The 23,392-nt window shown below is 50.1% G+C and overlaps 1 protein-coding gene across 3 annotated transcripts in view; it reads left to right on the plus strand.

Moving 5' to 3' along the window:
* The window catches only part of SNX29 (sorting nexin 29), a 550,106-nt gene extending 530,813 nt beyond the window's left edge, over nt 1-19,293 (plus strand). For 2 of the 3 annotated variants that reach the window (XM_032604205.1, XM_032604209.1), the window contains one exon: nt 13,460-19,293. In XM_032604205.1, coding sequence (XP_032460096.1) covers nt 13,460-13,589 — 130 coding nt within the window. In that variant the 3' untranslated portion in view covers nt 13,590-19,293. The remainder of the gene's footprint in view (nt 1-13,459) is intronic. The other variant, XR_004345666.1, reaches the window with a different exon arrangement.
* Nucleotides 19,294-23,392: the final 4,099 nt, after the last annotated feature.

Genomic DNA, 23,392 nt, shown 5'->3' on the forward strand with positions numbered 1-23,392 from the left:
ACGAACCTGTGTCCCCTGCATCGGCAGGCGGACTCTCAACCACTGCGCCACCAGGGAAGCCCCTAACTTACTGGGTTTTTTTGGCCACGTTGGGTCTTCATTGCTGCGTGCAGGCTTTCTCTAGCTGCAGCGAGCAGGGGCTATTCTTTGTTGTGGCGTGCAGGCTTCAGTAGTTGTGGCATATGGGCTCAGTAGTTGTGGCTCGCGGGCTCCAGAGCGCAGGCTCACTAGTCGTGGCACACGGGCTTAGGTGCTTTGTGGCATGTGGGATCTTCCCAGATCAGGGTTTGGACCCGTGCCCCCTCATTGGCAGTAGGATTCTTAACCACTGCACCACCAGGGAAGTCCCCTATTATGTTTTTATTAAATGAGTAACGTATTCTAGTTGGAAAAGTTTAAACAAAGTGAATATACAGGAAAAACACAAGTATGGCCTTTCACCCCCATCCTTCTGGTCTCTGCATTTAGACGCATGTTTATGTGCACGTGCATTTTGAGGTTTTCTTAAAATAAAAATAGGATCCTATCCTACACTGTCTTGTTCTGAAACCTGTTTTCACGTAATTGTACCTTGAAGGTGTTTTCTTGTCCGTGCGCGTTGGTGTGTTGCGTCCTCTGTGATGGCAGCGTTGCTGTTTACCCATGTGCCGTCGTGCATTTACTGCGTCTCCTGCCTCCAGGCAGGCAGGTTATTTCCACGCTTCCTCGTTAGAAACCACGCTGTCTTGAACACCCTTGCACACAAGGAGAGACGCCGAGTAGTGTTCCTTAGAGGGTTTGCACATGTATATCTGTGTGTGTAAACACGCACACGCATGCACACACAGCTCCCTCAGCTTTCCTAAAAGCTTTCACCAGTTTGTACGTTTGCAACTGCATGACCACCTGCTTCTCAGCATCCCCAGCAAGGCTTGGTCACGGCTCTCTCCCCTTTGGCCGGTTCGCATTCTCCTGATGACTAACGAGCGGGACTCTCTCTGGGTGTGTTGGGTCCTTCTCTAGGACTCATTCATTCCACAAATCGTCCTTGAGCACTACTGTGTCATTGTCTCTACATGCTGGGTTACAGCCACGAACCAGACCCACATCAACATAACACGCCAAGTGACAGAGCAGAGTAGCGGGGGAGAGGTGGGAGGTGGGCGGTGGCAAGGAACGCAGCACCTAGCGAGCGCGTCCCAGAAGAGGGAAGACCTGGAGGAGAAGGGCGAGAACCCGGCAGGAGATCCCTGCAGGCTTTGGGGCGGAGAGACGGTAACTGCAAAGGCCCCGGGACAGGCGTTCACCCAGCCCCCGCTGCGGAGCCCCAGGCAGGGAATGCAGTGAGGAAGGGGACGCCCAGTCGGGCGTGGCCCGGGAGACCACTAACCATTTTACTCGGCGGTCGGTGAGAGACTGGAGATTTTGGAGCAAAAGGGTGCCGCAGTCGGGCTTGTCTTGTTAGCTGGATTGCTCAGTGCTGGAGGACAGTAGCAGCAGGCTGGACACGGGAGGGCAGGTAGGGGGGTTCAGGCGAGAGAAGACGGTGCCTGGGGCCACGAGGCCACCTCCCCAAGAGCAGGGGCTCTGTCTGCTACGTGGCACGTAGTGTGGCTTGAACAGATAGCAGAATTACTGAAAAACCTAAAACCTGTTTCTTTGTCTTCTGTCACGTGCTCACTGTATCCCTTCCCTGTGTGCTGTTGGGCCGTAGCCTCTTCCTCGTGCGTTTGTAGGAGCCCTGCACACATGCTGGACATTTCATCCCCCGCCCCTCCCAGTCTGTCTGTCACGTAAGGGAGTCACGTTTCGCAGTCTTTTCCTTTACGTATTTCTGCAGATGGTATTAGGTCTGTTCCCTCCACACCGAATTTTATGCCACTTTAATGTTCTCTTTGCACCCCTACTGTCATAACCACTGTAGCTTTTGCCTGATGGGACAAGCCTGGGTGATGCTTTGGACGCAGTTATTTTTCTTATTACCAATGTCATAAAAGTACTATTGCCTCCACTTTCTATGAGAGAAGGGAATATGGATTATTACTCATTTTCCGAATTGAATCACAGAGGCATTCAGCGGCTTTCTCACGGCCACATGCTGGTACTTTACAGAGTCAGGTATCAACCTGGGGCTTTCTGATTCTGAGGCCTCCTCCTCTGAGTTGGGTGAGGACAAGGTCTGGCGGGGATGAGCTTGGCGTTTGCAGGCCACTTTGACCTCACCCAAAAGGTTAAGCAGACCAGGCACAATTCTAGGCACTGGGGTTAGGTTGGTAAAGATGATACTTCAGAGAGTGACGGGTACTGTAAAGAAGCTAAAACAGTGGCGCATGACTGGCGGTGACTTGAGTGAGACTTGAAGGAGGACTTCCGAGCAATCCAGGCGGTCTCAGTACAGCTGGAGGTGGTGAGGGTGAGGTGTAGCCCTGGTAAGGATTTGACTGAATGCAGAGGGGAGCTATGGAGGTGGGGAAATAACGGGATAACTTTGACGAGTTGCAGAGGAGTCAAGTGGAAGCAGAGAGAACACATGGGAATATGTCGCGAGAGTCCAGGCAAGAGGTGATGGTGGCCAGACCTAGGACGGTCACAGTGGAGTGGAGAGAAGTGGAGTATTGAGCGTGTGTCTACAGGTAGAACCCAAAGGGTACGTGGATGGATTAGGTGTGGAATGTAAGGGAAAGGGAGAAACCAGGGTGATGTGTTCGGTCCTGGTTTGAGCAGTGGGGTAGGGAATTGCACCATTTACAAAAGTGAAGACCAGAGGAGGAACAGAAGTTGGACGGGGAAATCAGAATTCCCATTTTGGCCACATTCAAGGTAGGAATGCCTGTCAAACATCCAAGTGGAAATGCCAAAAAGTCCAAGGGGTCCATTGACTCTGGAGCTTGAGGGCAGTCGGAGCTGAAGCGTAAATATGGGAATCCTTGGCATTCAGACGTACGTGATGCCGTGGGTCTGGACGAGATCCCACCTAGGCACTGTAGACAGAGACGAGGAGAGAAGCGAGGCCTTGGGACCCTCCACAGTTTAGTGGCCAAGCAGCAGAGTCTGGAGGAGCATCAGAAGTGGATGGAGATGCTGCTGGGGGGTCAGGGTGACCACTGGCTTTGACAACGTGGAGATAGCCAGAGGGGCTCGAGGCCAAGGAGGGCTTTAAGCTGAGAGATACCAGGACATGGTGACATTTGAAGGGACGGTGCAGGAGGGGGCAGGACAGGGCAGGGCCAAGTCCTTGAGAAAGTCCTGAGGGAACTGCCCCTGGGCCCCATGGAGGGCTTGGCCTCAAGTAGGAGCAGGGATAGGTGATCCTGTGTCACAGGGAGGAGAGGAGCCCCCCGGCTGCTTTCTGGGTGACCTGCCAGGCAGAGCGTCCAGGACGGAGATGGTCTGAGAAGAGGGAAGGAATAAAATAGTCACTTCAGCGAGAGAGGGAGGGGCCAGGTGGGGAACTGGGGCAGGATCGTTGGGGCCTGTAGGGTTAGCCGTGAACCGAAAACGCAGCCAGCCAGCCAGCCAGCCCCGTCTTGGGCTTTTTCCTCTCTGGTCTGCTGCTCGCCTTAACCAGGGTAGAGTTTGGCCAGGCTCTATGATCGGGGAGAGCACCGCAAGGGGGCGGGCAGTGATAAGCATGGAGATGCGATGAGGGCTGACCTGTGCCAAGGGGATTGAGAAGGGGTCAGTGGCAGGATTCAGAGAGGGGGTGTTGAGGAGGGTCTGGCAGAGGAGGTACTAGGGGGAGCAAGCAGGAGAATGATCCAGCCCCTTTGCGGAAGAGCCTTTCAGGTACTGGTCCCCAACCTAGGACATGATGTACAGACCTCCTGAAATGTCAGCCGAGTCAGCTCAGGAGCCCCGGAAGCCCCACGCCGGGTAACAAGGAGCTGTAACTGAAGAGGCTCCCAGCCAGGCACCCGGTGCAGCCCCGCTAGCATCACGGCCATTTGTAACGATCAGAATCTCATCTATCATGGTTTGTAGCCATGAAGTAATGAAAGCTGATGTGTCTGGGCTCACAGGTAGGCAGCGCGGTGTTTGTATGGACTTGTGCGATCTTCCTGGCAAGAGGGTAAAACGTATCTTTACTTTTTTAAATAGCATAATTTCTCCCAGAGATACACATGCCCCCATCCACCTGTCACTTTCTGTCCCTTCCCCCCCAAGCTCGGCCACTCCCTGTAATCCAGTTTCCAAGCATAAACAAAACCTGCTCTCACTTCCCCCATCTGATCGGTCTTGAAGCCCTAGGGATGCTCTCCTTCAACACCTTTGGATCATCATCCCCACCCCCGCTGCACTGCCACTGCCCCGTCTCGGGTCTGTCCTCAGGATCTTTCTCCCAGGGGGGCTACACCAGCCCCACAAGGCTCCCTGTCTCTGGGGCTCATCTCTGTCCTATGGCTCCCGGGCCCCGTCAGGAGATCTTTAGAAGCTGTACCTTCAAATGCAGCCCGCAGTGAACGGACCTGTTATAATTACACATCGTCACTGTCACGACTGTTTTCCAGGCCACATCACCAACATCTGTGGCATTCCATGAACAGAATGCCTTGATTTAAAAGAACATCAGATTTCAAAGCAGGTTTATTTAGGAAGTAACCATTTTCATATTGAAAGATCCACCATAAGAAACGCACATAGAAAATGACCTGAAAAATCTGCACTCCTGCACTAACAGTGGTCGTCCACGGAGGGCAGGATTACAGGCTATTTCTGTTCCCTTCTTCACACCTGCATGTATTGGTTCCATTTCCTCCCCTACCATGAGCCTGTGTCGCTACTCTTTAACGTCTGTTAATGATGAGGGGGTTCTCTACATCCTCTGCTTCCCTGTTTACCATCATTTAACTCGTGCGTATTCAACTACCAGGCCAGAGCTTGGAGTAGAAAAATTTTAAGCTAAAATATTAAAAATCCGTCAGCAGAGAGCAGCAGTTACATCAGAGCACTACTGAAAGCACGTGCGAAAGATCTTGAGAATATAATACGGGATTTACTGAAATGGGGTTTGTGGTCACCTGGTGACAGATGCGCGCTCCGCAGTTCCAATTGTTTCCAAAGGTCAGACGGTCTGTACTGAAGGGACAGCCTCTTAGACGAGTACCAGCGGCCCCAGCCTGACTGCGTGGTCTCCTGTGTCATCTAGTTGTGGGCGCTGGGGCCAGACTGCATGTTCAAGACCAGCCTCTGCTCCTCACTTGCTCAGGGGACCCCGGACAAGTGGCTTCTGCGCTTTGATGTCCCCAGCTGTGAACCACTCCTCCTTCACAAGGCTGGCGTGCAGATTACATGAGAATTGGTGTAATTTTTAGCCCAGGGCCTGACAAGCAGTGGTCCCCTTTAATCTATCCTAAAGGGTTAAATCACCAAGTGCTTTATTGGGGTCAGGAACTGTGAGGACCCAAAGAAGAACCAGACCAAGTCCTGCCTTCAGGGAACCCTTGGTACTGCCACGGCCATTTCTGGGTCACATCCACCAGATGGTGACACTCTTTAGACCCAGGTCAAACTGAGGGACAGGAAACAGAGAGGAAATGCCACATAGGCCTCCTTCCTCAAATCCACAGGGTACAGCGCACAGAGAGAAATCTTCACGGATGTTAGCAGAGTGACGGAGTGCGTGGGTAGAGGTGGGTCCCCATCGTGTGGTCCTGAGCCTGAAGGTGTGCCTACGAGCCAAGTCAAAGGCTGACTAGCCTGGCGCACCTTGACTGATGGGGGGGGCGGGGGAAGGGCAAGGCCTCCCCTCCCATCCCACAGACCGGAGGGCACGAGATGCAGGGTGTGCACATCCTGGAGGCAGTTCTCCCAACTCCTGCAAACACAGGCTTTGTCAGGGAGCCGGGTACAGGAGGACGGCAGCCACATCTTCTACAGAAGGCCGCTCAGTCCCAGCTGTGTTCCAGGGTCCAGCCCAGCAGCAGGCGTGGCCCCTGCAAAGCCACCCTCCCAGCTGCAGAAGGCAGCTCCCAGCAAATGGAATATTGACCGGCCCTTGAAAGCCACTTTACAAGTGAAATGAACAGCAAATCTCTCCTCATGGTCATTTTCACTGAGGAGTGGTTGAGACCGACGGATCAATGTCACCGGTGTGCTGGGGACGGAGACGCCACGGCAGTGTGCCCCAGAGGCTTATTAAAAGGAACTGTCCCCCCTGAGGCTCCTGGCAGAGGCCACCTCCACAGACACGGACTCCCTTGGCACCTTGATGGTAGCCAGCAGTGGGGAGAGAGTGTTGCTGAATGTGTCTGAGGGACGGAAGACCTGACAGGAGGAGGGCGCTCCAAACATCCCTGCCAAATACCCATCTCTCTTCCATCTCTATAGATTTTTAGGGCACCTGTTCCAGAAAGCCTAGTATGGTCTCTTCAGAGAAGGTTCCTTCCTCTGCCTTCCAGCCTCCTGCCCCCAGGTCAGACAGATGGAAGACCTGAGTTATGCTGCGGAAAGGAACGGGAGGTTTTGAGGTATATTTCTGTAGTTTTTAAAATCTTTGTAAAAGCCTCTGTCCACTTCCCTTGATATATTGATGCCTCAGTCATCAAAGTTCTTAAGATTTTGGTGGCCAGACTTTGCCTGTGCCTCTTTTATTTCAGTGATCTAGGGGCCCTGAAAGAGCCAACTCTATTCCTATTTGTAACAGACTCAATAAATATGTGTTGAATGATACATGAGCAGTAGAAAGGACCAATATTGTGCCCATTTCACAGATCAGAAAACTGAGTCTTGGGGAGGTTATAGATCTTCCTCAAAGGTCCTAAGGTGTCTAACTGAAGGCACACAGGTTTTCTGACTTTGAATATGGAGCTTCTATTACTCCACACGGCCTTTGGAAGTCTATTTTTATGGTGGAAGTGGGGCCTTTCTTGCTCTCCACACTTCCCTTTTCTTGTCTGCAAAACTGGGGTAGACATACCTCCTGCATTAAAACAGAATCGGGTGGATCAGGAACGTAATTTTACCTTGCTCAGTGGTTCTGCTCCTGCCCAGATCCAGAGCCACCAGCCTGCTTTATTATAAACACACAGGCCGGAGGAAAGAAGAGCTTCTCCGTGGCCTGATTCCTATCGATGGGGCTGGGTAAGAAACGGCACTATTCTCCGCTAAATCTCACTAGTGCACGAGGCCAACAAAGGCTGTGAGCAATGAGAATTTCAGCCTGAGGACACAGAAATGTGATGGCATGCACGGTGGCAGCTTCAGTGAGCTTTGGTGTAAGAAAAAATCAGTGGTCCTTATTTAAGGCTCTCCTTGCAACCGTGAGACCTTCCTGCTTCCCTGGAGCTGCATGTGCACAGCCCTGGGCTCTGCTGATGGACCTCAGTCCTGGGGTGCATGTGGCCTTGGCCCTGGCTCTCTCCTAGAGGGAAGGGACCGGGGAGAATCCCAGCTCTCTTTCCCATTCAGAGCAGGCTGCCATCCTTTTCTCCATCCACCCCGGACCCCTGTCACCCCCCAGTTTATACTTACCAACAATCCCATGCCTTCAGATACTACTGTCAGACCATGTGAAATTGCCGATACTAGACTTATTTTTTGTTGTTGTTTTTGTGGCAAGAGGATTTAACCTGAGACCTTCCGCCTTCACAAATTTTAAGTGTACAATACAGGACTGTTGACTGTAGGTAGTGTTGTACGGCAGGTCTCTAGAGCTTATTCCTCTCTTTCTTAAATTTAAATTTTATATTGGAGTACAGTTGACTTACAATGTTGTGTTAGTTTCAGTTATACATATACATATAGCCATTCTTTTTCAGATTCTTTTCCCTTATTACAAAATATCGAGGATAGTTCCCTGTGCTATACAGTAGGTCCTTGTTGATTATTTTATATATATTGGGTTGGCCAAAAAGTACCTTGGGTTTTTTATTAAAAATAAGACATTTTTCATTTTCACCAAGAACTTTATTGAGCAACGTATTTACCCTTTTGTTCTACTACTATCTGCCGTTTTTCAGGCAACTTCGTAATTCCATCTTCCCAAAACTTTGTATCTTTCTGAGCAAAGAACTGTGCCAGGTACCTTTTACAGTCTTCCAGGAAATTGAATTTTTTTCCATTAAGAGAATTTTGGAAAGATGAAAATAAATGGAAATTCGAATGTGCAATGTCTGGTGAATACGGCGGATGAATCAATCAGAACTTCCCCGCCAAGCTGTAACATTTTCTGCCTGGTCATCAAAGAAACATGCGGTCTTGCGTTATCCTGATGGAAGATCATGCGTTTTCTGTTGACTAATTCCGGATGCCTTTCGTCGAGTGCTGCTTTCAGTTGGTCTAATTGGGAGCAGTACTTGTTGGAATTAATCGTTTGGTTTTCTGGAGGGAGCTCACAATAGAGGACTCCCTTCTAATCCTACCATATACATAGCATCACCTTCTTTGGATGAAGGTCGTCGGCCTTTGGTGTGGTTGGTGGTGGTTCATTTCACTTGCCCCACGATCTCTTCCATTCCACATTATTGTACAGTATCCACTTTTCATCGCCTGTCACAATTCGTTTTAAAAATGGACCGTCTTTACGTTTCAGTAGAGAATTGCTTGTGGAAATACGTCAAGAAGGTTTTTTTTCACTGAACTTACGTGGAACCCAAACATCAAAGCGATGAACATAACCAAGCTGGTGCAAATGATTTTCAGCGCTTGATTTGGGTATTCTGAGTATGTTGGCCATCTCTTGCGTGGTATAACGTTGATTGTTCTCAATTAACGTCTTGATTTGATCGCTCTCAACTTCAACTGGTCTACCCAACCGTGGAGCATCATCCAGTGAGAAATCTCCAGCACAAAACTTCGCAACCCACTTTTGACACGTTTCATCAGTCACAGCACCTTCTCCATACACTGCACAAATCTGTTTTTGCATTTCAGTTGCGTTTTAACCTTTGAGATAATAAAGCACGATATGCTGAAAATGTTGTTTTCTTCCACCTTCAATATTAAAATGGCTACACAAAAATTCACCGATTTTGATAAGTCTCCTTTTTTTAAGTGCACGCTGATATGACAGCTGTCACATACAATCTAACGAAATTGTTTTGAATGAAGTTAAAGACAACTAAGTGCTACTAGAGCCAGCTTACGGAAAAAAACCGAAGGAACCTTTTGGCCAATCCAATAGTAGTGTGTATCTGTTAATCCCAACCTCCTAATTTATCCCTCCCCCTCAACATTTCCCCTTTGGTAACCAAAGTTTGTTTTCCAAGTCTGTGAGTCTGTTTCTGTTGTAAATAAGTTCATTTGTATCATTTCTTTTACGTTCCACATATAAGTGATATCACATGATATTTGTCTTTCTGTCTGACCTACTTCACTTAGTATGATAATCTCTGGGTCCATCCATGTTGCTGCAAATGGCATTATTTCGTTCTTTTTTATGGCTACTATTCCATTGTGTATATATACCACATCTTCTTTAAACATTCCTCTGTCGCTGGACATTTAGGTTGCTTCCATGTCTTGGCTATTGTAAATAGTGCTGCAGTGAACATTGGGGTGCATGTGTCTTTTTGAATTACGGCTTTCTCTGGATATATGCCCAGGGGTGGGATTGCTAGATCATATGGTAGTTCTGTTTTTAGTTTTCTAGGGAACATCCATAGTGTCCTCCATCGTGGTTGTACCAGTTTACATTCCCACCAACAGTGTAGGAGGGTCTCCAGCATTTATCGTTTGTAGGCTTTTTGGTGATGGCCGTTCTGACCAGTGTGCGGTGGTACCTCATTGTAGTTTTGAATTGCACTTCTCTAATCATTAGTGATGTTGAGCCTCTTTTCATGTGCTTTTTGGCCATCTGTGTATCTTCTTTGGAGAAATGTCTGTTTAGGTCTTCTGCCCATTTTTGGATTGGGTTTTTGCTTTTTGACAGAGTTGCATGAGCTAGCTGTTCGTAAATGTTGGAGATTAATCCTTTGTTGGTTGCTTCATTTGTAGATATTTTCTCCCATTCTGTGAGTTGTCTTTTCATTTTGTTTATGGTTTCCTTTGCTGTGCAAAAGCTTTGAAGTTTAATTAGGTCCCAGTTGTTTGTTTTTATTTTGATTATTCTAGGAGGTGGATCCCAAAAGATATTGCTGCGATTTATGTCAAAGACTGTTCTGCCTGTTTTCCTCTAGGAGTTTTATAGTATCTAGTCTTACATTTAGGTCCTTAATCCATTTTGAGTTTAGAACTTATTCATCTTATTCAACTGCAACATTATGCCTGTCAGTTAGGAACTCCCTCCTTGCCCCTCCCCCTGCCTCTACTAACCACCATTCCAGGCTTTGGTTCTCCAAGTTTGACTATTTCAGATGCCTCATATAAGTGGAATCATACAGTAGCTGCCCTTGTAACTGGCTTATTTCACCTAGCATAGTGTCCTCAGCATTCATCCATGTTTTCACATGTCAGAATTTCCTCTTTTTTTTAAAGGCTTGAATATTCCATTGTATGGATGGACCACATTTTTTATCCATTCACGGAGATTAGGTTATTTGCACATCTTCCTTGTTGTGAAGAGTGCTGCGGTGAACATGGGGGTGCAGAGAGATTTCTTCCAGATCCTGATGTCTGTTCTTTTGGATAAATACTTATTCTACCCTAGAAGCCTTGGCTCAAAGCCAGCAAGACACTTGCCTAAGGAAACGCAGCTGGTTAGTGTCTCACGTGGGGTGAACTCTCCCGCCGTTGCCACAGCGCTGTGAGGGCCGAGCGATCATCATCCCCATGTGGCAGGCAGCCCAGGGCACGAGGCTCAAGGGCAGCGAGCAGAGCCCGTTGGCGGGGGACCCGAGGGTGTCCTGGCTCAGAGGCCCCGCCCTCACCCGCTGCGCTACTACCCACACAGGTGCCTTTGGTGAAACGAAATAAAATACCAGAGTCCTGGCCCCGCTGTCTCGTAACTGTCCCCTCGCGCCAGCCAGCCTCCCGCCTCTCCCGGGCCCTCCCAGGAGCCAGCTCTGGGGACCACGGGCTCTGGTCACTGTGGGCAGAGGTCCTCCTGGCCTCACACATCGTGCCCAGTGATGACAGCAGCCACAGGCACAGGGGCAACTGGCTGGACCCCTGACCCCGGACAGTGTGAGGGGAGGCCAGTGGTTTACAATGACCTTTACACCTGAGCCCACCTGCACACTTGTAATCAACAGCCCCTCCCAGGGGGGCAAAGATTCCTTCCAGCATCGTCTGCCCATCCTCTAAGCGGCGTTCGGGGATAGAGAGGCTTTTGGTAATGTGTTTGGGAAGAAGAGAGGGCCGTGGCGGCTTTGGGCCCGTGGCCAGTGTCATTCTGAAGGATGTACCCAGAGGATTTGGAGCAGCTCCAGCTTTGTTCAAGGTCAGATGCTTCTCTTCCCTCCATGTACAGAAGATAACCACACCCTGGCTCCCATGGGAGAAGGTGGTAATTAGAAGGATTTTTCACTTTATTACCTTACTGAGATGTCGTCCCAAATGGGAAATGAGGGACATCTCACTGAGCACAGTGTCTGGGTCCCTGAAAAGGCGTGAGGTGGCCATTTCAGGGACCCCTGCGGGGACCATTCCTCTTTGGATATGATCCATTCCTTTGCCTATCTGGACTGCGCCTGGAGACAGCTGGTGGTGATCCTGGATCTGCCACTTACTAGCTGGTGGCTGTGTCCTCCCTGAGCCTCGGGGCTCAGCTCTAGCTGGGCTCTGTCTTCCCTTGCAGAGTCCTCTAGGACTTGCGCCCGGAAAGCCCTTGGCCCAGAGCCTGATGCCACAGAGACAGTCGGGATGTGCGAACAACCTTTAATCTTTGTTTTTTAAAAGCGTTTTGTATCAGTGAGGTATTTATTATCAACGTTTTCTCTTATTTCTCTATTTTCTGTCAGCTGTGATCTCACCATTTAGAGGCAGTTATTATTCCATTACCAAGTCGTGTTGATTCTACTTTCTATTCAAATTTCAGTCTGTGGTAGACAAAATGACACCCCCCCCCCAAATTCTGCACCCTAACCCCTGGAACCTATAAATGTGTCCCCTTACATGGCAAAGGGGACTCAGTAGATTTAAGGATTGGGGCAGAGGGGAGATATCCAGGTGGGTCCAATGTGATCACAAAGGTCTTTATAAGAAGGAGGCAGGAGGGTCAGAGGGAAAGAGAGTGGAAGATGCTGCCCTGTTGGCTTTGAAGATGGAGGCAGGGGCCGCGAGCCGAGGCAAGCAGGTGGCCTGCAGGGGCTGGGAAGGGCCAGGAAGGATTCTCCCTTAGAGCTTCCAGGAGGTACACCTTGAATGTAGCCTCATAAGACCCATTTGGGACTTCTGGCCTCCAGAACTGTAAGACAGCACAGCATGTTGTTTTAAGCCACCAAGTGTGTGGTAATGTGTTACAGCAGCCGTGGGAAATAAGACAGAGTCCGCCACCTCTGCATTCACAGCCCCAGCCCAGGCTTCTGCACGTGCCTGGAGCAGCGGCCTTGGCATCGGGCACTTACAAGTGCAATCAGATCATGGAGCCCCCGCCACCGAGGGCCCTCCAGCAGATGCCCTTCACCCTCCAGCTGCTCCCTCTCTGCCTCCCCCCGTGCTCCAGGTGCCCAGAGCCTCCTGGCCCCAAGCTTCACCCAGGCTGGCCCCCTACACCCACTCTCGGGCACTTCCTGCCATGCCCCAGGCTCCCTGCTCAGGGAGGCGCTGGTGGCATTTGTAACCTAAGTCTTTGAACGTGTGATGTTTTTAACCCTCCTTCTGACTATGAGCTCCACGGGTCCTGAGAGAATCCGTTTTGTTCACCATTTATCCCCAGTACCTTGCGCAGTGCTCGGCCCACATGGACGCGCCAGGATTCACGGAGTAAACAAATGTATCCTTCAGGTGTTTTCTGTACACGGCGGGGTTACAGCCTCCCTACTGTGCTTTAACCTGTGTTGGAATCATACGCCCTTACGGGCTCATAAACGCACTCCCGTGCCCCTGTGCGTACCGGCTGCTGCTGTCTCGCGGTTATAGGTGTTTTTTCACCAGTATATCCAGTATCAGTGATGCTTGCATTGGACGCACAAGTTGTTCCGTATTTTTGACTCTTTTACATACTGCTGTCGTAAACGCCCTTACAATTGGACCTTGGCAGACATAATTCCCTCTCCTGTGTTTGTGCATCTTTTATGACTTTAAATGCAGTGTTCTCCCAAGCATTTTCTTTCTTGGACTTTGAAATGTGCCTTTGCTGGAAGATCAATGAAGACAGTGAGAAGACAGCCGGGGCCAGAACCATCTTTCGTTGACTTAAAAGCGGGTCCAGAGCTGCGGCCCCAGAGCTGTGCTGGGCGCTGTCGACGGACAGGAAGTTCACACGACAACGTGGACGCCCCTCCCCATTTCTCCACGCCGCTTTTGCCACCCAGCCAGGCAGCAGCCATGCCCCGGAGGCCACTCGCACCGTCCACCCCACCCCCAGCCCCTGCTGCCCTGCCTGTAGCTATTTGCACTTGGAACCCTGACTTAACCCGATTCTCCCCGCTCTGTCTTACAGTGACGTCACCCCTCCCGGAGAACCGCTGACCAAGAACAGCCGGCCCAAAGTGGCTTCCCGCTTCCCCAAGCTGTCCCGAGGTCACCCCAGGGAGACGCGCAACGTGGAGCCCCAGAGCGGCGACCTCTGACCTCAATGGCCACCCAGACTCGGGCCCTACGTGCTGCGCCAGCTGCCTCCACCCAGGCCACGGCAGCTGGCCCCTTCCACCTCGGAGGGACAACCCTGTCCCCCCGGTGAACCCCAGAGAGCACACCTTCCCCGCTGGTCCCGTGACACCCTGATTAAACTGGGCCGTGTGAGAGCAGGGCAGCTCCTCGCAGGACAGACGCAGACATGTGGGCCCTGCTCTCCCCGGGCCCTGCCCTGGGCCATGAGGGCCAGCCGTTCCCCTCCCTCCAGCTCAGGGGCCAGCAGGAGGGTGGGCGCTGGATCGGGCTCGGAGCCGCCTGGTTGAGATGCACGAGTCTGATGTCTCAGTTGGTCAGAAGGTTCATTGAGAAACCCCCTCTTAACCCTTGCCCCTGTGGGAATTTGAATGACTGGTTTGGGGTTTTTTTCCCCGTTTAACGTAATTGCCTGTTACAACCTATGGACGTGAAGGGTTTGGGTGGAGGCTAGTTCCTTCCCATGCACTCCCCACCAGTGGTCAGCAGACACCCTAGTTCTTGCCACCGTGCTCCAGGGAGACAGTCCCGTGGCCTTCGTGTGAAGGAGCCATTAGAGGGATGTGGAACTGTGGTTCTTGGAGAACTTCCCTACCTCCTTATGGTTGGTTCTGAAAGGACCAGCCCCTTTAGGAAACCTGAGGCCCCCTAGGCCCATGTGCACCTGGTCAGGCCAGCCAGCAGCAGCAACCCAGTGACCTGTATTGTAGAGCTCTGGGCTATCCAGGAGTCGGTGGCCTTGGCCTCGAAAGCCTAGAGGAGAGCCCTCAGGCTGTTAGAGACTCAGCTCCGGGAAGCATTCCAGAAGGTTCTGTGGACCTCGGGCTTTCAGACCTGGCCCCGGGGCTCCCAGGCGCTCAGCGTGCCTGTGAACTTGGACACAAGTGTCCACCCTGCACAGATCAGGATCATCCCCTAAAGACGAGGGTGTGCAACACAGCCTCTGTCAGCCAGCATGTTCTCAGCGGGAGCGGGGCCCTGTGTGCCCGAGACCAATCCCTCTGCTCCTCCCATGCAGAGCGGGGGCCCCCCTGGCAGCTCGCCCCATGGGACCAGAGCCATTTAGCCAGCTTTAACATCCAGAATCATGGAACTTTCTCCCACCCTGGGCAAGAGCCATCCTTAGCTGCTGATACAAAGAGAGGCATTTTCTGGGGACAATAGCCGGCATAAATGTGTGTGAAAGATGGTCGGTAGAAGGCTAGGGTGAGCAGTGTGGGTAATCATTGAGCATTTCCTCGATAGCGGAAAACTCAGGAAGGAATGGCCTGGAAGGTTTGTGTTGCGTGTTCCTCCCATCAGCCAAAAGGAAACTCATCAGAGCCGTTAAGCAGAGCTGAGATCATCTACGCACAGCCCTCCAGAGACTCGGAGGAGGCCCGAGTGACTTCTGAGGGAACATTCTGCCAGGTGAGCCAGGTCCAGGTGAGCGAAACAAGCCGGCTGTTCTCCACAGATGGAGTGGGGAGTGTCTGGGGGCCCTGCTGTCAGCTCGTGGGGGTCAGAGGACCCGAGGGACCCTGTGTCCTAGAAAGGCAACGTGGTTTCTCTCTTCCGCGTGTGTGCCGACGGAGCCACTGCACGTGCACTTTGTTGGAATCCCGAGTCCCACAGCGCTGCCTTCAACACAGAGCCCTCCTCGACCAGATCCTCCAGGCCTGTCTGGAAGCTCCAGCTGCCCCAGATCCCAGCCCCCCGCATTTGGGTCCCTCCACAGCAGTCAGTTTGACGCCAGCTGACAGGCTGCACAGCCGGATCTGTTCCCAAGGTGTCTCCTCTCCGGTTGTACTAGACCCAGAATGGAACCACTGCCCCGACACCCCCCAGGGCCAAGGGTTCCAATCAGCCAGCCTTTTCTGGCGCCTGACCCAAAACACATCTGAGTGCAACTCTGGTCTCGCCTTCTCCAGCCACCCCACCAGGAGCCAGCTTTGACATTCTGTGCACGGAGTTAAAAAAAAGAGCCAAAAAAAAAAAAAAAGGCATCCATAGCTACGGCGGACAGATGCTGAGCTGGGAGATACAAATGCACTCGCAGCCCATATTTAAAAAGGAGAAACTCTGCCTCCCCATTTTTTTTTTTTTTCCTGTACGCGGGCCTCTCACTGTTGTAGCCTCTCCCACTGCAGAGCACAGGCTCCGGACACACAGGCTCAGCGGCCATGGCTCACGGGCCCAGCCGCTCCACGGCATGTGGGATCTTCCCAGACCGGGGCACGAACCCGTGTCCCCTGCATCGGCAGGCAGACTCTCAACCACTGCGCCACTAGGGAAGCCCTGCCTCCCCATTTTTTAAAGCTTAATTATTCATGGAAAACTTGCCCTGTTCTCCCAAAATGTGGATTGTAAAAAGCATGTTCCTGGGGGCCCCACGGGGACCCTCCAGGCTGCTTGCTCTCTGTACCTCCGTTTTCGTGATCCTGCAGAAACCCTGATCTTCAATTGCTTTGATTTCAGCTCAGACATGCATGTGACATGCACATTACAGCACCTCCTCAAAGCCTTAACTTCGGAATCACATGGAATGTTCTGCAGTGATTAGTCCATCCAGCTGCTCAAAATACTCCTGGCCTGCTCTCCAGGGTGGCGGGATGGACTTAGAAGGGGCAGACTCCCCAGCTCCTAGAGAAAGAATAAAACGCCGAGGTCCAGGCCGAGATCCAGGACAAATGCCAGCCCCTGAGGATGTGTCATCATCTGCCCATCAATCCACCTCCAATTCAGAGGGTGGGAAATCTCCTGGGACCCATCGCGGGGAAAGACAGCCCTTCAGAAAGGAGCAGTTGGCATTGCTTCTCTCTCCTTGATCAAATTAGAAGATTGTTTGGAGCCTCCAAAGTCGGCGTCTGAGAGAGGAAGCCACCCCCCATTCTGAAAGGAACTGAAGGGCCCGTCTCTCAAGACGGCCTTGACCCTCTGGCACCCCACCTGTACGGGGAGGGAGAGGCCCCTCCAGGTCCCCTCTGCAAAGCCAGGCTGTCTGCTCAGGGGCGGCTTCAGCCAGAATGGGCCGCAGCATCAGCCGGGTCCATCTCTGCCATCATCTTGTTTGCTCCCTCCTTTTCCCCCAGATAAAGGAGACCCAGGAAAAGCAGGGCTGGGTAGAGACATCTCTCCTTAATAGAGAAAACCAAAGCTCCCAGAAGGGCGGTCCGAGGCTGGTGTAAACCTCGCCCAGAAGCAAGCTTTCCCAGCTCCTACTGCAGCTGGTCTGGAATCCTGGCTTGAAACAACCCAGCCTCTCTCCACAGTCAGGCCCTGGGGGAGGCGGCGGCTTTCCTGGAAAAGGCTGTTAAACCCCACGCTGGTCGCCTTTAACACCGTCACCAGGCCCATCCAAGGGCTTCCTGGCCACAAAAGGCATCACCTGATTGAGCTGTAGAGACAGTACCATCTTGTGAGACCTGGCAAGGGCGTGAAGGGTGAGGCGGAGGGACGCGGACCAGTGTTTGTGGACAAGGTCTGGTCACACAGCATGGGGCCTACTGAGATGCGTTCTTTGATAACCGCTGGATTTTACAGGCTGTGCTGTGCCTTTAAAACAACAGAGGCAATCAGAGCTGTTTAAGTCTGTCCCTGGGATTGATAACAGATGCAGCTAATGCCCAGAGGCAGCAGGCACTGGAGGCCCAAGAATTAATTCCCCAGGTTTTGGGCTCAGAATCAGGAAACAGGAGTGAAGACCCACCCGCCAGCCCAGTTGATCCGAAGCACTCCTAACACCCTGAACTAGGGCTCTGCGGCCCGGGCGAGCCGGTGGCCTTCCCTCCTCTTTTTCTCCTATTCCCTCAGGACACAGTTTGCCCACTGGGGGACCAGGTCACAGGGTTTCAGGCCTTGGTCCCCCACACCATCTGCTCACCCTCACAGGGGGTGCCACCAGCTGGCCCCTCACCTGGAGGCCAGGCCCTGACCTCGGGCCCCGGCAGACCTCCCCTAACCAGTCACGTCCGGCATCCTTCCTTCATCCCTCAGCCTGGCAAGTTGGTACCAGCGCCCATTCATGGGAGGTGCTCTCCCCCAAAGGGGCACCTCGCCTGGGCGTGTCACTGACAGTAAAGAACAGGCTGGAGTCTCAGCCTCAAGCTGCGTGGGCATCCCCCAGGACCTGCAGAGAAGGACCCTGCCTGGGAGCATCAGATCGGCTAAGAGGCATCCTAGAAGAAGCACGCCCTGCTCAAGCTTCAACCCCAAAGGCAATAACTACCTTGACCCTGTCTCGGTGTTTCCCTCGGGACACTGCCACCCGCACTGGACCTTCCCCCAGGCTGGGCGCTTCTGGCACGCAGGCATCTGCTCACGAGCAAGGCCTTTTGCAACGATCATTTTTCACAATATTGTGTATTGTTTCATTAAAGCTAACATTAAATGTTTGCCGTTCAGAGTGGCTTCTGTGCTAATTTTGCACAATTGTAGCACTGTATATTTTATCTAACATTCCCATGCCAAAACATTCATTTTTCATGTTTCCCTAACACGTGGTCTTGATTACGTTTCCAAAATAAAACTTCGGCTACTGGATCGATAGAAGTGAGGGTGGAGCCTTGCCGATCTCCGTGCTCTGAGCAGAGCAGCTGTCGGCTCATCCCACAGGGACTGAAACGCCCCTGCCCAGTTCGTGGCGGGATTTCTGACCTTCCCTTCCGCCATGCCCGTTGCCTGGATGGGTAGTTCTCAAGTCTGTTAAGGAGCCCGCCCTTTCATCTCTGAATCCTAATAACTGCATTAAATGGGTTTCCTTATCTACCCAATCAGTTTAGGAAGAGAGGTGGAAAAAGAAATCTGGTTTCTCTAAAAGATGGTTGAGGCTATAGCAAGGATGAGCAACCCCACTCTGAGGACAAGCTGGATCCATGAGTGTTTCGAGGTCCAGGGATTCAGTTCTTACTGGCACATAAATGTTTTGCCATCATCACTGAAAACCACTAGCTGACCCGCCCAGGCTCCCCGCCTGCCCTCGAATCCCATCAGGTCTGCCTCCTGCCTTCATGAACTGCAAGGGAAGAAGCCATGCACCTCCGACGATTCTTTCCACCATCACCTGAGACCATACAAGGGGACGCCCTTGCAAAAACTGGGACTGAGGACATGGAAGGTTACAAAATGGGGGATCACACGTTTGCACCCAGAGTTGCTAGCCCCTCCAGAGATGAGCTGGAGAACAGGCATAGCCAGGAGTGAGGGGGTGGTGGATTTTTTATTATCTAGGATTCATCCTAGAAAGAATGTCTTTGCCTCTGCAGCCTTAGTGGCACCATCCCTGGCATCGCCATTTGGTAGAACACTTTGCTTAACTCATCAGATGCTGACTTCTTGGAGGAGGGAGTCTTTTGACTACACGTGCCATGGTGACCCAGCCGGAGTCACCCACGATCGGGTCCCAGTGAGCCGTCTGTCGCAGGGAACAAGGCGACAAAGCTAGAGTCTAGTGTCTGGATGTGAGGCCTAGAAGCCCGCGGATTCGCTCTGAAACACATAGTATTATCTTAACTACCCTGTTCTGTTAAGGTTTACACAATAGAATTTTTAAACAAATGTGTTTAATTTTCTAAAATCTCTTGTATTAAAATTTTCTTTTGGAATAAGCTGTGGTAATTTTGTTACAATCTGGTTAAGACACACCTCTTTACAACTGACAACATTAAAACAGTGACATTTTCTAAATTAGATACTCGGTTTATGGTCTCTCTGATTCTTTGTGTCCATTCTTTTTTCAGCAGCTGGGGATTAGGTGAACTTTCAATATACATGTTATAAAAACGTCCAGAAAGGTCCTTCACCATTGCACACGTTATCCTGAACAACAGGATTTGATTGGACGAACATCACTTGTATTTGAAGTGGAGCAAAATCCTATTTTGAGTTATTAGGCAGGTCTGTATTAATTGGAGATGTAGAATCAAAATTCTATACAGAAGAAAAAAAGCCCCTCCTATTCACTCAGAAACAGATAGTTATTGGGCACCTACTATATACCATCACGCGAGGCACTGGGCATGCAGCAGTAACCAAGACAGAAAAGACCCCTGCCATTTTGGACTCACATTCCAAGTAAGGCAGATGGACAATTATATGTATATTTCTTCCTATCTATCTCTCCATCCATCTGTCTGTCTATACACATACACACTTCTTAAACTCAGCCATCCAGATAATTACAGACCACAGTAAGTGCCATGAAGGAATAAGCAGGGCTTGGAGAAAGGATCTCCTGTAAATAGTCCAGGCCGGGCTTTCTCACCCTCGGCACTGCTGACATTTGGGGCTGGACAATTCTGTGTCAAGGGAACTGTCCTGTCACTGTAAGATGGTCAGCAGCCCTGGCCTCTAAGCACTAAATGCCCCTAGAACCCTTTCCGTACTGACAACCAGAAATGTCTCCAGATGTGACCGCACGTCCCCGGAGTGAGGAATGGTCCCCCCTTGAGAACCATGAGGCTAGACCAAGGGGTTCTCTTGGCAGATGTGACATGTAAGCTGTGACCTAAAGGATGAGAAGGAAATACTACACTCTCCCCTGCTCCCTACCCCAAATTTACATTGGCTTAAAAATCCATACCCTATAGCAAGGTACTTAACCTTTTTAACCAGGATGGTAAGAGCCTAGGCATAAGGTCAGTACATAAAAGGCATACCCGCAGATCCTGGGGAGGTTCTGCTCAGGGCCCCACGAAGGGTGCACTGCAGACTGCTGCGCCCAGCTGTGGAAGGGCACTCCAGGGCTGATGAAGCAGGAGAAGGGGTGGGACCAGCTCTGGATGTTGAGGGCACACTCATGGATCGCACTGCGTCCTGTGCTCTACAGCCTCCAGGTTACTTAACCCTACGCCAAACCAGTGTATCCTGTATTTGAACATATGAGAAAACTACACGCAGGTTGAGTGCTGGCCCGAGGTCCCCCAGCCTCAAGGTAGAAAAGAAACAGAGGACCCCAATAAAGATATTTTTAAAAAAAAGAAAGAAAAGAAACAGAGGACTGTTTCCACCGTGCCCACAGCCTGGACTGTCCTGGCCACACTCTAATCTGTTCTGGTCTCCTCTCCCTCCCTCCCAGTACGGAACAAACTCCCCGATAATCCTCAACCTCTCCTCCCAGCTTCCCAGCCATCTCCAAGCATGGCTATCTCCCAAGGGCCCTATTCACTCGAGCTCCCCCAAGGAAAGGCTGTCTTTTTTATTCTCCCTCAATCCATATTCCCAATTCTCAATTTCCCCGCTTCAAACCACTTTGCCTCCTTAAAAACATCAATTCCTTTGACGCTCATGCCATTCACCTGTAACACTCTCTATGCCTACGCTTGGACTTGTATATTGACCTCGGAGCTGCTTCTCACTCACTGATGATTAACGCCTCACTCATCAGGGGCCCCTCCATCCCCTCCAGCCACACCCCGCATCTCGCTTCTCTGAGCTTCTTCCTCTCCAGAGGCTATTCCTCTGGGCCACTTGCAGCTCTTCTAGACCAACGCTGCGGCCATCACTGCACCACCTCTGTAATCTTGACGTCAGATTCTCTGCTCTGATCCACTCTGTCCCCCCAGCACTTTGCTCTAGTGCCCTCACAGCAACAACTGTTCAAATTTTTCAGGCCTGCAATCTGTCATTTTTAAAAACCTGTCCTCCTCACATACTCTTGCCAAGCACCCCATCCCAGTGCTGGTTCTGTGGGCTATGACGATCATCGCTCCCTTCGGGGACATCCCCGAAGGGAGTCCCCTGCCCCTCTTTCACACTTGCTTGGCAAAAACCCAGCCCTAGTCAAGCCCAACTGACAAGCTAGTCTAAAAGCCGGTATTACTTGTAACTTTGGTTTGTAACTCCACATTTTGTTTTCTTCATAATTTAAGAGACTAATGCATTTAAAAAAATTATTTATGTTTGGGAGCACACAATGTACAAAGATGTATAAAGGGGTGGGGATGAAGCTGTAAAGGAGCAGGGATATTTTTGTTACTAAAGTTAAGCTGATGTAAATTCAAATCATTATTCAAAGTAACTTCAGGTTGTTAAATGTAATCCTCGTGGTAATCACAAAGAAAACAGCTATAGAATATACACAGAAGGAGATGGAAAGGAACAGTTCATGCGAAAAACTAAACACCAAAGACAGCGATGCATGGAATAAGGGACAAAAAAGCTAGAAGGCATATAGAAAATGAATAGCAATGACAGAATAAGTCCCTCCTTATCAGTAATTAAATTTAAGTGGATTAAACTTTCCAACCAAGACGAAGATTGGCAGAATGAATAAAAACACATGATCCAACTATATTTTGTCTAAAAGAGATTCACTTTAGATCTAAAACCACAAATAGATTTAAAGTGAAAGTATGGAAAAAGATATTCCATGCAAGTAGTAACCAAAAGAGGAGTGGCTATACGATATCAGACAAAATAGATTTTAATGAAAGTTTCGATACAGGAAGAAGATATAACAGTTATAAACATTTATGCACCTAATAATAATTATCAAAAAATAGAAAGCAAAAACTTACAGAATTGAACAGAGAAACAGACAGTCCTACAATTATAGCTGGTGACCTCAATAACCCACTCTCAATAATGGACAGAACGACCAGACAGAAGATAAGTAAGGAAACAGAAGATTTAACACAATAAACCAACTAAATCTAACAGACATACACAGAGCACTCTACCCAATAGCAGCAGCATATACATGCTTCTGAAGTGCACATGGGACATTTTCCAGGACAGACCATATGTTAGGCCACAAGTCTCAACAGATTCTAAAAGATAGATTTCATACAAAGTGTCCTCTCCAACCTGATGCGATAAAGTTAGAAATCAATAACAGAAGGAAAATGGAAAAATCACAGATTTGTGAAAAACAGTACAAACAACCAATGGATCAAAGAAATCACAAGGGAAATCAGAAAATACTTCAAGACAAATGAAAATGAAAACACGACATACCAAAACCTATGGGATGCAGCAAAAGCAATGCCAAAGGAGAAATTTATAGCTATAAATGCCTATATTAAAAAACTGGAGGGCTTCCCTGGTGGCGCAGTGGTTGGGAGTCCGCCTGCCGATGCAGGGGACACGGGTTCGTGCCCTGGTCCGGGAGGATCCCACATGCCGCGGAGCGGCTGGGCCCGTGAGCCATGGCTGCTGAGCCTGCGCGTCCGGAGCCTGTGCTCCGCAGCGGGAGAGGCCACAGCAGTGAGAGGCCCGCGTACCACAAAAAAAAAAAAAAAAAAAAAAAAAAAAAACTGGAAAGACCTAAATCAGCACTCTAATCTTACAACTTCAGGAACTAGAAAAAGAACAAACTAAACTCAAAGTTAACGGAAGGAAGGAAATAATAAAAATTAGAGCAGAAATAAAACAGAGTGGAAAAGCAACAGAGAAGATTAATGAAAGTTGTTGAAATGTATCAACAAAATTGAAAAACTTTAGCTAGATGGACCAACGGAAAAAGAAGTTTTGATTTACTAAAATCAGAAATGAAAATGGGGACATTACTACTGAGTCTACAGAAATAAAAGGATTATGAGTACCATGAACAATTTTATGCCAACAAGTTGGATAACCTAGATGAAATGGACAAATTTCTAGAAACACAAAACCTACCAAGACTGGATCAAAGAAATAGAAAATCTGAATAAACTTATGTATAACTAGTAAGAAGGTTGAATTAGTAATCAATCTCCGCAGAAAGGAAAGTTCTGGACCTGATGACTTCACTGGTGAATTCTGCCAAACATTTAAAGAACTAATGCCAATCCTCAAACTTTTCCCAAAA

Source organism: Phocoena sinus, chromosome 15 (genome assembly GCF_008692025.1).
Source record: "Phocoena sinus isolate mPhoSin1 chromosome 15, mPhoSin1.pri, whole genome shotgun sequence".
In the NCBI taxonomy this organism is placed as follows: domain Eukaryota; kingdom Metazoa; phylum Chordata; class Mammalia; order Artiodactyla; family Phocoenidae; genus Phocoena; species Phocoena sinus.